The sequence below is a fragment of the Loxodonta africana genome, chromosome 11, assembly GCF_030014295.1.
Source record: "Loxodonta africana isolate mLoxAfr1 chromosome 11, mLoxAfr1.hap2, whole genome shotgun sequence".
NCBI lineage: Eukaryota > Metazoa > Chordata > Mammalia > Proboscidea > Elephantidae > Loxodonta > Loxodonta africana.
The window spans coordinates 91362826-91377100 of NC_087352.1; the positions used below are offsets into that span (position 1 = coordinate 91362826).

Genomic DNA, 14275 nt, shown 5'->3' on the forward strand with positions numbered 1-14275 from the left:
CAGCCAACAGACACATGAGGAAATGCTCACAATCTGTAGCCATCAGAGAAACGCAAGTCAAAACCACAATGAGATACTATCTCAATTAAAAAATGGGCAAAGGAAATGAACAGACACTTCACCAAAGAAAATATTCAAGCAGCCAACAGACACATGAGGAAATGCTCACAATCTGTAGCCATCAGAGAAATGCAAGCCAAAACCACAGTGAGATACTGTCTCACCCCGGCATTTCTGGTACGAATCAATAAAACAGAAAATAAAAAATGTTGGCGAGACTTTGGGGAGATCAGAACTCTTATGTGCTGTTGGTGGGAATGAAAGATGATACAACCATTTCGGAAAAACGATATGGTGCTTCCTTAGAAAGCTAGAAATAGAAATACCATGTGACCCAGCAATCCCACTTCTAGAAATATATCCTAGAGGAATAAGAGCCATCACTGGAATAGACATATGCACACCCATATTCATTGCAGCGTTCACAATAGCAAAAAGATGGAAACAGCCTCAAGGCCCATCAGCAGATGAATGGATACGGAAACTGTGGTACAAACACACAATGGAGTATTATGCAAAGAGAAAGAACAAGATGAATCTGTGAAGCATCTCATAATGTGGATGACTCTGGAGGGCATTATGCTGAGTGAAATAAGTCAGTCACAAAGTGACAAATATTGTATGAGACCACTACTGTAAAAACTCATGAAAAAGTTTATATACAAAAAGAAACAATCTTTGATGTTTACAAGGGAAGGGAAGGGTTGGGATGGAAAAGCACTTACTAGACAATAGATAAGTGGTTGCTTTGGGCAACTTTGGTGAAGGGTAAGATAGCACACGATACTGGTGAAGCCAGTCTACCTGTACAAGGCAACGTCATGGTAGCTCCCTCAGGGACCGAATTGCTGGGCTTAGAGCTGTGAGGACCATGGTCTTGGGGAAAACCTAGGTCAATTGGCATAGCATATTTTGTAAAGAAAATGTTCTACATTCTACTTTGGTGAGCGGTGCCTGGCATCTTAAAAGCCTGTGAGAGGCCATCTTGGATAGTCCACTGGTCTCACCCCTTTGAGAGCAAGGAAGAATGAAGAAAACTAAAGACACAAGGAAAGGATTAGTCCCAAGGACTAGTGGACCACATCTACCACAGCCTTCACCAGACTGAGTCCAGTACAACTAGATGGTGCCCTGCTACCACCACTGAGTGCTCTGGCAGGGATCGCAACAGAGGGTCCCGGACAGAGCTCGAGAAAAATGTAGAACAGAATTCTAACTCAAAAAGAAAGACCAGACGCTGACCTGACGGACTGGAGAAACCCTAAGAGTATGACCCCTGGACACCATTTCAGCTCAGTAATGAAGTTACTCCTGAGGTTCACCCTTCAGCCAAAGATTAAATAGGCCCATGGCACAAAACAAGACTGAAGAGGTGCACCAGCCCTGGGGCAGGGACTGGAACGTAGGAGGGAACAGGAAAGCTGGTAATAGGGAACCCAGGGTTGAGAAGTGAGAGTGTTTACGTGTCGTGGGGTTGTTAACCAGTGTCAGGCAAAGACGTGTGTATTACTTGTTTGATGAGAAAATAGTCTGTTCTGTAAACCTTCATCTAAAGTTCGATAAAAAAAGAAAAAAATAAATTAAAAAAATATTAATGAATGGGAACAAATGAGAAAATACATTGTGAAAAATATTGCATTTACAATAACAAATATTAAAAGGTACCCAGAAATAAGTATAGTAGAGTATGTTGTAATCTTACTGGAAAATTTTTTTTAATTTTTGAAAATTAGAAATAATCAGATTAAATGGAGAACACATTCCTGAATTAGAAGAGTCAATATGATAAAAATTGTTCTCCAGGAAGAAAGGCTCGGTATAAGCACATGGATAGTGTGATGTAAGCAAATAATCCAAGTGTCATGGTTTGAATTGTGTCCCCCAAAAGTGTCTATCAACTTGGCTAGGTCATGATTCCCAATATTGTATGATTGTCTACCATTTTGTTATCTGATGTGATTTCCCTATTAGTTGGAAATCCTATCACTATGATATTAATGAGATGGATTAGCGGCAGTTATATCAATGAGGTCTACAAGATTAGATAGTGTCTTAAGCCAATCTCATTTTAGATACAAAAGAAAGAAGCAAGCAGAGAGACAGGGGGACCTCATACCCCCAACAAAGCACCACTGGGAGCAGAGCACATCCTTTGGACCGAAGGTTCCTGCGCAGAGAAGCTCCTAGACCACAGAAAGATTGATGACAAGGACCTTCTTCCACAGTCAACAGAGAGATAAAGCCTTCCCCTGGAGCTGGCGCCCTGAATTTGGACTTCTAGCCTACTGGACTGTGAGAGAATTAACTTCTGTTTGTTAAAGCCATTCACTTGGGGTATTTCTGTTATAGCAGCACTGGATGTCCAAGACACCAAGGAAACAGAATAAAGAAGCCAGAAGTAGACTCGCAACTATGTAGAAATATGACAAGGCAGAGGTGACTTTGCAGATCAATGAAAAGCATGGACTATTCAAAAAATTGTTTCAAATAATTTATTTTTCATATGAAAAAATTAGACTGCTACCTCACACCATAAAAAAAAAATAGAGACGTCAATTCCAGTTACATTATAGATTTAAATTCGAACAACAAAACTTTGAAAGTTTAAAAAAAATATGGGTAATGTATTTATGTAACTTAAGGCTTGGGAAGGTATTCATAGGCTAAATGTGCAAACCATATAGGTGATAATTGGTAATTCTTGATTGTATATATAGGCACACCAAGTGTTTAATATTTTTTTTTTAATGAAGATATTTCAATGGCTAAAGTTGTCTCTTGGAAACCCTGGTGGCATAGTGGTTAAGAGCTACAACTGCTAACCAAAAAGTTGGCAGTTCAAATCCACCAGGTGCTCCTTGAAAACCCTATGGGGCACTTCTACTCTGTCCAATAGGGTCGTTATGAGTCAGGGTTGACTCGAAACGGCAATAGGTTTGTTTTTTTCAGTTTTAAAGTCATCCGTTGAAAGTTCATAGGACCAATCCTTTCCAGAATATGAAAATGGTTTTCAGGTTGGGATGCGATTGGAAGACATCGATCCCCTACATCCGTCTGTATTCTGCATGCTTTCTGTAGCTGAGGTAAGAGATGGTGTCTTTGCCTGGGCCAACTGCACAGTGACAGAAAGAAAATTATCTAGAGAATAATGAATTTGAGTTTTTTCTATTATAAATAAGCTCAAGTATATTATGGAGTTATTTTGGGCAGTGATGGATGAAAATATGTTTCTTACTGACTCTTTTCTCCTCTGGAGATGAATTTTCTAATAAGCCCTTCATTAACTAGCAGGTAATCTTGGCTTAATTGGTAAAGAGTTTTCACCTGAGATTTATAACTATCAGTGGATCCCACAGTGTTGCTTTTGCCTGTTAAATGAGACAATTATTCAAGTTTTAGCTGAACTAGTGAGAAATGGGGATGGGAAATAGTTAAGCCTATGAATGATGTGTTTGTATAATATATACATTTTGTGAAAATTATATAGAATGGAGCCTTTGATGAAAGTAAATGGCTTATACAATGTAATACTAAACATTTTGTATTATTAAATCAAAAAAAGGTCTATATTTTTAATATCATGGGACATAGAACACAAATTCATTTACTTTACTGATTGGCTGTAGCTACTAAACTTTTTCAGCATGTGTACAGGATGTATTTCTCAGACTGTTTTATTATTCCCTTTATTGAGTATTGAAAAATACGGTGTTTTTTGCAAATAATGTGCCCGTGTAAATAACTTGCCCACACATATAATGCTCGGCATGGCGAGCATACGAAAATAGTGTGGTGGCATTTGTGCTGTCGGCAGAAATTAAAATAAAAAGGATAATGTGTGCCATTTGCATAAAAATACAGTATGTTTGATCAGTATGTTAAAGGTGAAGTAAAGCCGTGCCCATGTTGGTTTTGCTTAGTAGTTTAGCTTATTACCCTGTCTTGGGATATGAATCCAAGCCAGACAGCAGAAGATAGGGTTTCTGAAAAGAACATTTGACAGGCATTGAATTAATAAATAAACTAGTTAATTGATGAATATGTAAATTGACCTCAGATTCATAGATTGAGTAAAAGGATTTTTTTTTTCCTGCAGAGGATCTAGATATCTGAAAGACTGTGCCCATTTTGTCTTTTTCACATATTCATCATCCATAAATTTGTTCGCTAATAAAAACACACTTGGATGGAAGGATTGTGTTTTGTATGTTGTTGGCACTGAGAGTATATGAATATTTTGTGAATCTTGTATCCACTTCAAATGCATGACAATTAATGAGCGACTGCAAACATTCCATTTTGCAGGTGTGTGGATACCATCTGCAACTTTGCTTTGATGGTTATTTAAGTTGCTATGATTTTTGGACCAATGCTGGTTCCCCTGACATACATCAAGTGGGGTGGTGTGAAAAGACCAAGCATGAATTGCACATCCCCAATGGTAAGGAAACCCTGGGGCATAGTGGCTAAGTGCTATGGCTGCTAACCAAAGGGTCGGCAGTTCGAATCCGCCAGGCGCTCCTTGGAAACTCCATGGGGCAGTTCTACTCTGTCCGTTAGGGTCGCTATGAGTCGGAATCGACTCGACAGCACTGGGTTTGGTTTTGGTTTGGTTTTAACGGTAAGAATGCATTTACCAGTTGGGAAGAGAGTCTAATTTAAGTTTCATGTTAATAGCGTTTCATGAAATACTAAGGAGAGAGCCTGGTGTGAATTTATTTCCAAAATGAAAGTTTGAACCACAAAGAGCGGTAAGAAAAAAATGATAAGCACCCTTAAAATAAATACCTCTAAAAGAAAAGCACCAATGACTGGTTAGTTCAAATACTGCAATAAGATACCCAGGACAAATAAATACTGTGGGACTATTTTATTTTATATAAAGCTTTTAAACCCTTTAAGGGAGTTAAAGTAATATTTAAATCATGGTTGAAATGATATACTTCACTTTAATCAATGGTGCCACACTGTGAGGTAACTTGATTCACTGTAAATCATTTGTTTGAAAATGAGGAATCATGGAAAACAAGAACTATGAAAGCAGAAAAACAGTGCACCATCTGTTTTCTTTGGGTAGGAATGAAAACCCCATTTTATCTTTTGCTCTGTGTGGGAGGAACCTGGGGGGAGGCCGATGTGGCTGAAGCTTTCTCTGCTGTGGACAGCAAGGTGAGGGCTTGGTTAATATGATGCCGATGGGCCCGTTTCTGTGCTCTGCAACTTCTGTACAAGGTCTTCTACTTGGGTGTTAGACCATTCTGTGACTGGCAGTTCCTGGAGTCAGTGCATAGTCATTTGATTCTTAGTAGTTGTCTTAGGCTGGGTTTGCTGAAGAAGCAAAACCAGCAAAGCGTATATACGGAGAGGGAGAGAGAGATTTATATCAAGGAAATGGCTCATATGATTGTACAAGCTGGAAAGTCCCAAGTCTCTGGGTCAGGCATCAGGCTGGAGGTTTCTCCTGACTCACGTAGCTGCAGGGGCTGATGAACCCAAGATCGGCAGGTCAGACAGTAGGCTGCTGGCTTAAGGCTGTGAAGGCTAATGAACCCAAGATCAGCAAGTCAGATGGCAGGCTGCTGGCTCAAGTCCCAAGAACCAGAGTTCAGATGATGACCAGTCGAATGCAAGATCCGGAGCAGAGCAAAAGCCAGCCAGCTTTGCCAGAAAGTCTACAAATATTGCATGCAGGCCACACCCCCAAGGAAACTCTCTTTCAACTGATTGGTTGCTCATAGCAGATCTCATCATGGAGGAAATTACATTATGTCAGATCTCATCACGGAGGTGATTATATCATTACATAACTGCCAAACTACATCATAACTGCCAAATGGCTGAGAATCATGGCCCAGCCAAGTTGACATACAGCCTTAACCATCAAGTAGTCAACTCAGGTGTCCTTGGGACTTGTCCCTGAGGCTGACAGCTGAGTCCCTTAGATTTCTGGAGTTCATGGCAGCTGGTCACAGGCTACAGGCTTGTTCATTCATTGACATGCAAGCACTGGGACAGAACAGTGAATAAAACAGTAAAAGTCTCTGCCTGCATGGGGCTTTCATTCTAGAGAGGGAGAAGGATAATATATAGAGATAAAATGCAGTGTCTTGCAGTGACAGGGTAAGGGGTAGAAGGGGTTGCAGGGGCACCCCTTAGGGCAGAGTCTAGGATGAAATGAAATGAGTGACTGCTGGATCAGAGCCACAGGAGGGGAGAAGCAGGATGCAGTAGGCAAGAGTGTGCTTGGTGGGTGTGAGGGTAGCGAGGAGCCCGTGGGCTGGAGCAGAGAAGCCAGAAGAGAAGGTGGGCAGCGTGATGAGAGATGAAGCCATGGCCTAGCAGGCAGAGCCACTTTAGGGCATAGGAATGGGGAGGGTAACGTTTTTTTTTTTTTTTAAACTGGGAAACCTGTAAGGGTACGGAACGGAAAGCTAGAGCCACCTAGTCGTCCTTGGATTGTGAAGGGGTCAGTGTAACTACTCCACATGCCTGGAACCCGGGACAGTTGCTGCTTTGGGACCACTGGCGGTCACAGTGATGCAGCTTCCTTAGGGGTGGTGGCAAACTCAGGAACTTTTATGTCTCATCCCTTTGCTCATTTTGGAGGCCTCAGTGGGGGAGAGGCCTCCCATGAAGCCAGCCCAGCACCAACTCCCTGTCTCTATGAATATTAAACACTTGTAGGGAATGAAATGTATGACAGGAAATCACACTCAACAGTTTTGAATTTCATACATTAACAACATTGAAAGAACATGGAGGTTTTAATTTAAATGTTTTGTGGTCTGCTAAGGACATTGGGTTTATGACAGGACACAGAATAATAATAATGATTAAATACACGTGTGATTACATCTTATGGGTATTTACAGTAAATGTGTACTTTTGTTAGGTTATAGAAAAGATAAATTTGTTTGGATGGATTACTTGAATGCCTGCAAATTGCAAAATGCTCCCAAGAACTTATTCAGAAGCAGAAGCTCTGTAAGTATTTTCTCCTGTAGTGTGGATGAGATTTTTTCCCTGAGCTAATAATGTATCTTAAAATTCGGTGTACATTCTATTGTATTTTAATCCTTTAAGAAATTATGGAAATGCTTAGCTGCCTGTGATTTTTCTTACTTAATTTGTCACAGTGTTCTATGGGCATATCTTTCTTTTTCTTTAAAAGTGTAATCAAATACTTCAGTTTGATGAGAAAAGTTGAAAAACTTACATTTAGAGCCTGCTACAATTTAAGATATCTTTAGAACATGCGTTTCCCTTTTGCTTCCATGAGTTAGTCTTCTAAAATTAGCTTTGGTGTTTGAAACTAGTAGGTACTCAGGTAGACTTTGAATGTACCCATCCTAGATAGGCTTAAGTGCAGTGATAATGAGAGTAACTTTTCCTACAGATTCACAGGGTGTTCTCATGAGGATTGGGGTAGAGCATACTCCCAGTGCCATCTGTGTCCCAAATCTTTGGTGGGAAGTGAGAACAAGTTGCAGCCCCAATTCCTCTTAGCTCCTCTGTGGGCCCAGAGGCGATGCTGGCAGTTTGGGGAGGGGGCCAGGTGCAGTACATGTCATCTAGTCAGGGGTTGGCCTGGTTGCCTTCGCCATGTTGTGGAGAGCGCTCAGTGAACTTCTCAAATCTTCAGTTTCCTGATCTGTGAAATAATTGCTCAGTCTGTTTCATAGAAACATATCAATGTGAAATTGCTTTAAAAATATACTGTGCAAAAGGAAAACAAAAACTAGAGTTCAGTGTGCGTAGTAAATCAGTAGAGAAAAAAAAAAAACCCTTTAGTCCCCAGGAATTTTTTGTATACTTTCTAAATCCCAGAGTGGCTAATTGTCACTGTATAAAAAGTGGGTTTTGTTACTGAATTTTATTGTAAATCCTAGTTCATGGTTTTTAATAACCTCAATGTGATGTGCAGATGCTAATAAAGGATTTGTATTTTTTTTAACAATGATTTTATTCATGAATTAGTGCATGTGTTCCTTAAGTATTGAGAAAAACCACTATTTTCAGATTAAATAATCTAAATTATGGTTTTGGTGATAAAGGGCATATCTTTACCACTTTTCTAAATGGTGGTGTTTGAAAACTTTTTGAAAGCCTCTGAGGAGCAGAGAAAATTTGCTGTCTGGTGACAGAAATGTTTAAAGCCTTTTGAAGACAGGCCTGGTGATCTACTTTTGTAAGATCAACAGCCGTTAAAAACCATACGGAGCATAGTTCTACTCTGCCTCACGTGGGGTAGCAACTGGTTTGGTTTTGTGCATTTAGGTGTTTAGTAAACATCATATTTTAAAATCAATATAAACTATCCTGAGAAGTGAAATGGGAAAATAAAGATGATGAGGGAAATAAAGCCTACTTGCAGAGCAAAAGAGAAAAACACAAAGTCAAAGCTATTTCCTGTGTCTTTGTTAGAGCGAGCGGTAAACCGTGTAATAGTTTGTTGGAGTATTTCTCACTGGCATTGCCGGCTTAATTCCAGAGAGTAGATCTTTCTGATGCTAGGCATCACAGACATTTGACAGTGGCTTTTTATTCCTGCTTGGTGGTGTTTCTCTTTGTGCCTCTACCCCCTCTGCTGTGTCAGGACTGGTCAGTGCCCAGGGAGCTCCAGGTTGGGATGAAGTGCAGGCTGTGGACAGGAAGAGCCCTGCCTTGGTGTGTGTGGCAACCATAGCAGACATTGTCGAAGACCGCGTGCGGGTGCGTTTTGACAATTGGGAAGATAGTTACAATTACTGGTGAGAAACTGACCCTATGCATCGCTTTATTTTTGTGGGTTCATATGCCTGGTGTTAACTTATTTTCATTTCAGAACTGTCACTGGTCTTGCTGTTGTTCTTATAGTAATGACCATCAGGGACTTAGTGGTTGGCTTTTCACTACCTTTTCCTCCCCACGAATTGTTGAATTAAAGAGCCAGAGAACCTTTTCCCACCATTATATGAGTGGTTGCCTAATGAGGCCTCATCTGAAATAGTGTGAGCAGTTCAGGTCACCTCACTATGTTTTCTCTGGTTTGTAAATGAAGCATTTCTGTGAAGGGAAGTTAACAGCATGAAGCATTTTTTATTTCCTGAAAAATGTTGGTTAATGCAGCCTGTTACTTTTTAAAAGGGAAGATTCAGGGAGAATGGGAGGAATTATTTGGAAGCCTGTGGGGAGCAGAGAAAATGTTTGCTATGATACCATTAAGCTAGTACTACATGGATTAAAACCTAGAATATAGAGGTCGTGGCAAAAATAATTTTTGTAGCATTTCTTCACAGTATGCCCTGAATAATGGACCCGTCTCCTGCCTGAGGCCGTGGCTCTTTTTGTGCATGAAGAAGGGCCTGTCTTCTCCTTTGAACTAAGAAGCGGAGTGTAGGTTAAGTGTTATCTGTGTCTTGGTAGAGAGATTCTGGGTTCTATGAGAGAGAGAGGGAGGACATGTGCTGTCTTGTTGAGTCTGAGTGGGATGTCCTGTTAAAGTTTGGACTGGTTAGTTCACATCTGTCTTTGCTGCTACCAAGAAGTAGAGGAGGTTTTTTAAATTTTAATTTAATTTTGTTGTTGGGAATGTATACAGCAAAACATACACCAAGGCAACTGTTTTTACGTGTATAGTTCAGTGACATTGATTACATTCTTCGAGTTGTACAATTCTCACCTACCTTTTCTGAGTTGTCCCTTAAGGTTCCTGTCTGATATTTTCAGTTGCTGTTGTTGTTTCGATCTCATATAGATAGTTCTTAAAAGACCATAATGCACAAGGCAGGCTTTTTTTTTTTTTTTAACTAGTTAAGCTAAACTGTTGTTATTATTTAATTAAACTTCATTTTGTTCTTGTTGAGAATATACACAGCAAAACAAACCAACAGTTTCTACTGGAACAATTTGTTAACCTTGATTACGTTGTTCGAGTTATGGAACCACTCTCAGTCTCCTTTTCTGAATTGTTCCTCCCCCATTAACATAAACTCACTGCTCTCTAACTTTCCTATCTAAACTTTTGAGTTGTTGTTACCAATTTGATCCCAGATAGATAGTTCTTAAAAAGCATATGATTAAAGCAGACATTTTTTACTAGTTAAGCTAAATTATTATTTGAGTTTAAGAAGACTTCAGGGGTTATATTTGACTTAAAGTTTAAAGATTATCTCAGGCCAATAGTTTCAGGGCTTCATCCAGCACCTTTGGCTCCAGAAAGCCTGCAGTCCATGAGACTTTGAAATTGAGTTCCGCATTTTCCCCCTTTTGATCAGGGTTGTTCTGTAGAATCTTTGATTACAGCATTCAGTAACGGTAGCTGGGTACCATCCAGTTCTTCTGGTCTCATGGCAAAGGAGGCAGTTGTTCATGGAGGCACTTAGCCACATATTGCATATCCTCCTCCTATTCTTGACTCACCTTCTTCCTTTGTTGCTCCAGGTGAGTAGAGACCAAATGTTGTACCTTACATGCTTGCTTGAAAGCTTTTAAGCCCCCAGGCACCTACACAGTGAACAAGTAGGTGGAACAGAAGCACTAAATAGATCATTATGCCATTTAACTGATTGTCCCATAAGACCGTGACCCTAAATCCCTAAACCAAGGAACCAAATCCCATGAGGTGTTTGGTTGTACATAAGCAGCCTCAGCAGCTACTCTTTATTATTTTTCCTTGTCATCGTTGTAAATATACCTGTCACAGAACTTTTGCCAATTCAACTCTTTGTAGGTGTACAACTTACATCAAATAATTGGCTGTGCATCTCTGCCTTTAATCAATACGATGTTTCCATCACTGTTAATCTACCCTTTTCCCATTTCACCCGCCCCTGATAACCACTAATAAACTTTGATCTCTGTACATTTGCCTTTTCTGTCTTTTAATATAAGTGAGGTTATACAATATTTGTCCTTTTGATTAACTTATTTCACTCAGCATGTCTTCCGGTTCCGTCCACATGGTAGCATGTATCAAGACTTCATTTCTTCTATTGGCTGAGTAGTATTCCATTATATATGTGTACCTTATTTTGTTATCCATTCATCTGTTGATGGGCATTTAAATTGTTTCCACATTTTGGCTGTTGTAAATAGTGCTGCAGTGAACACTGGTGTACAAGTCTCTGAATCTCTGCTTTGAAGTCTTTTGGGTATATGCGTAGGACTGGAAGTGTTGCGGTCATATGGTGGGTCTATTTTTATTTATTTTTATTGTACTTTCCATGAAGGTTTACAGAACAGACTAGCTTCTCATAAAACAGTTAGTGCACGTATTGTTTTGCAACATTGGTTGCCAACCACCCAACATGTCAACACTCTCCCCTTCTCAACCTTGGGTTTCCTGTTACCAGCTTTTCTGTCCCCTCCTGCCGTTTCACCCTTGCCTCTGGCCCGGTGTGCCCGTTTAGTCCCATTTTGTTTTATGGACCTGTCTAATCTTTGGCTGAAGGGTGAACCTTAGGAGTGACTTCATTACTGAGCTAAAAGGGTATCCGGGGGCCATACCCCTGGGGTTTCTCCAGTCTCTGTCAGACCAGTAAGTCTGGTCTTTTTTTTGAGTCAGAATTTTGTTCTACATTTTGCTTCACCTCTGTCTAGGACCCCCTATTGTAATCCTTGCCAGAGCAGTCGGTGGTGGTATCCGGCTACCATCTAGTTGTGCTTGACTCAGCCTGGTGGAGGCTGTGATAGTTGGTCCATTAATCCTTTGGACTAATCTTTGCCTTGTGTACTTGGCTTTTTTCATTCTCCCTTGTTCCAGATGGGGTGAGACCAGTGGAGTACCTTAGATGGCCGTTCACAAGCTTTTAAAGCCCCAGACGCTACTCCAAAGTAGAATGTAGAACATTTTCTTTATAAACTGTTATGCCAATTGAGCTAGATGTTCCCTGAGACTATGGTCCCTACAGCCCTCAGCCCAGTAGCTGGGTCCCTCAGGGAGTTTGGATGTGTCTATGGAACTTCCATGACCTTGTCCATTGCCTTGTACAGGCTGGGCTGGGTTCCCCAGTGTTGTGTACTGTCTTATCCTTCACCAAAGTTACTACTTATCTATTGTATATATAGTGATTTTCTATCCCCACCCCTCACTTCACTCCTGCCCATCAAAGATTGTGTCTTTTTGAGTGTAAACCTTTTCGTGAGTTTTATAGTAGTGGTATCATATTTGTCCTTTTGTGATAGACTTATTTAACTCAGCAGAATGCCCTCCAGATTCATCCATGCTGTGAGATGCTTCATGTATTCATCCTTGTTCTTTATCATTGCATAGTATTCTGTTGTGTGTCTGTACCTTAGTTCGTTTATGCATTCATCTGTTGATGGGCATCTAGGTTGTTTCCATCTTTTTGCTATTGTGAACAGTGCTGTAGTGACCATGGGTGTGCATATGTCTATTTATGTGATGGCTCTTATTTCTCTAGGATATGTTCCTAAGAGTAGGATTGCTGGATTTTATGCTATTTCTATTTCTGGCTATTTAAGGAATGGCCATATCATTTTCCAAAATGGTTATATGCAGCAGTGCATAAAACCTCCAATCTTCCTGGAGACTCTCCAACATTTGTTATTTTCTGTTTTTTTTATTCGTGCCAGTAATGTCGGGGTGAGATGGTATCTTGTTGTGGTTTTGATTTGCATTTCTCTTTAATGGCTAGTGATGGTGAGCATTTCCTCATATGTCTGTTAGCCGCCGAATGTCTTCTTTGGTGAAGTGTCTGTTCATTTCCTTTGCCATTTTTCAATTGGATTATTTCTCTTTTTATTGTAGAGGTATTGAATTTTTCTGTAGATTTTAGATATTAGACTTTTGTCGGATTTATCATACCCCCAAATATTTCCCAGTCTGTAGGTTATCTTGTTACTCTTTTGGTGAAGTCTTTTCATGAGCATAAGTGTTTAATTTTTAGAAGATTCCAGTTGTCTAGCTTATCTTCTGGAGTTTGTGTGTTGTTAGTTATGGTTTGTATCCTGTTAATGCTGTGTTTTAGGGCCTCTAGCATTGATTCTATCTTTTCTTCTATGATCAGTTTTTGGTTTCATATTTAGGTCCTTGATCCATTTTGAATTAGTTTTTGTGTATGATGTGAGGTATGGGTTCTGTTTCATATTTTTGCAGATGGACATCCAGTTTTGCCAGAACCATTTGTTAAAAAGACTGCCTTTTCCCCATGAGATGAACTTTGAACCCTTGATTGTAGGTGTGTGGATTTACATCTGGGTTCTCAAATCTGTTTCATTGATCAGTGGATCTGTCATTGAATCAATACCAGACTGTTTTGACTACTGTCTGTCTTTGGTAGTTTCTGAGGTCAGGTGGTACGAGTCCTCCTATTTTATTCTAATTCTTCAATAGTGCTTTACTTACCCGGGATCTTTTCCCTTTCCATATAAAGTGAATGATTAGTTTTTCCATCTCTTTAAAGAATGCTGTTAGTATTTTGATCAGGATTGCATTATATTTGTAGATTGCTTTGGGTAGAATTGTCATTTTTACAATGTTGAGTCTATCTATCCACGAGCATGGTATGTTTTTCCATTTATGTAATTCTTTTTTGGTTTCTTGCAGTAGGGTTTTGTAGTTTTCTTTGTATAGGTCTTTTATATCCCTGGTTAGATTTATTCCTAAGTATTTTATTTTTTTTAGGGACTATTATAAATGGTATTATTTTCCTGATTTCTTTTTCAACATTCTTTTTATTGGTGTATAGGAATCCAACTGATTTTGGTATATTTGTCCTGGTACTCTGCTGAATCTTTCTATTAGTTCCAGTAGTTTTCTTATGGAGTCTTTTGGGTTTTCTATGTGTAGTATCATATCATCCACTAATAGGGATGCTTTCACTTTTTTGTTACCAATTTGGGATGCCCTTTAGTTTTTTTTTGCCTCTTGTTCTAGCTAGGACTTCCAACACAATGTTAACTAGAGGTGTGATAAAGGGCATCCTTGCCCTGTTCTTGTTTTCAGCCTCTCTCCATTAAGAATTATGTTGGCTGTTGCTTTTGCATAGATGCCCTTTTTTATGTTGAGGAGTTTCTCTTTTATACCTATTTTATTGAGAATTTTTTCAGGAATGGGTATTGGACAGTGTTGAATGCCTTTTCTGTGTCAATTGAGATGATCATGTGATTCTTTTATTTATGTGGTAGGTTACGTTGATTGATTTTCTGATGTTGAACCATCCTTGCATACCTGGTATGAATCCCACTTGGTCATGGTGTATTAGTTTTTTGA

General features: G+C 39.6%; 1 protein-coding gene across 1 annotated transcript in view; it reads left to right on the forward strand.

Annotated features, from left to right (window-relative positions):
• The window catches only part of L3MBTL4 (L3MBTL histone methyl-lysine binding protein 4), a 547866-nt gene that overhangs the window by 48161 nt on the left and 485430 nt on the right, over positions 1-14275 (forward strand). Inside the window, 5 exon segments of the mRNA XM_010587124.3 lie at positions 3039-3143; positions 4366-4501; positions 6953-7044; positions 8657-8693; positions 8696-8810. Coding sequence (XP_010585426.1) covers positions 3039-3143; positions 4366-4501; positions 6953-7044; positions 8657-8693; positions 8696-8810 — 485 coding nt within the window.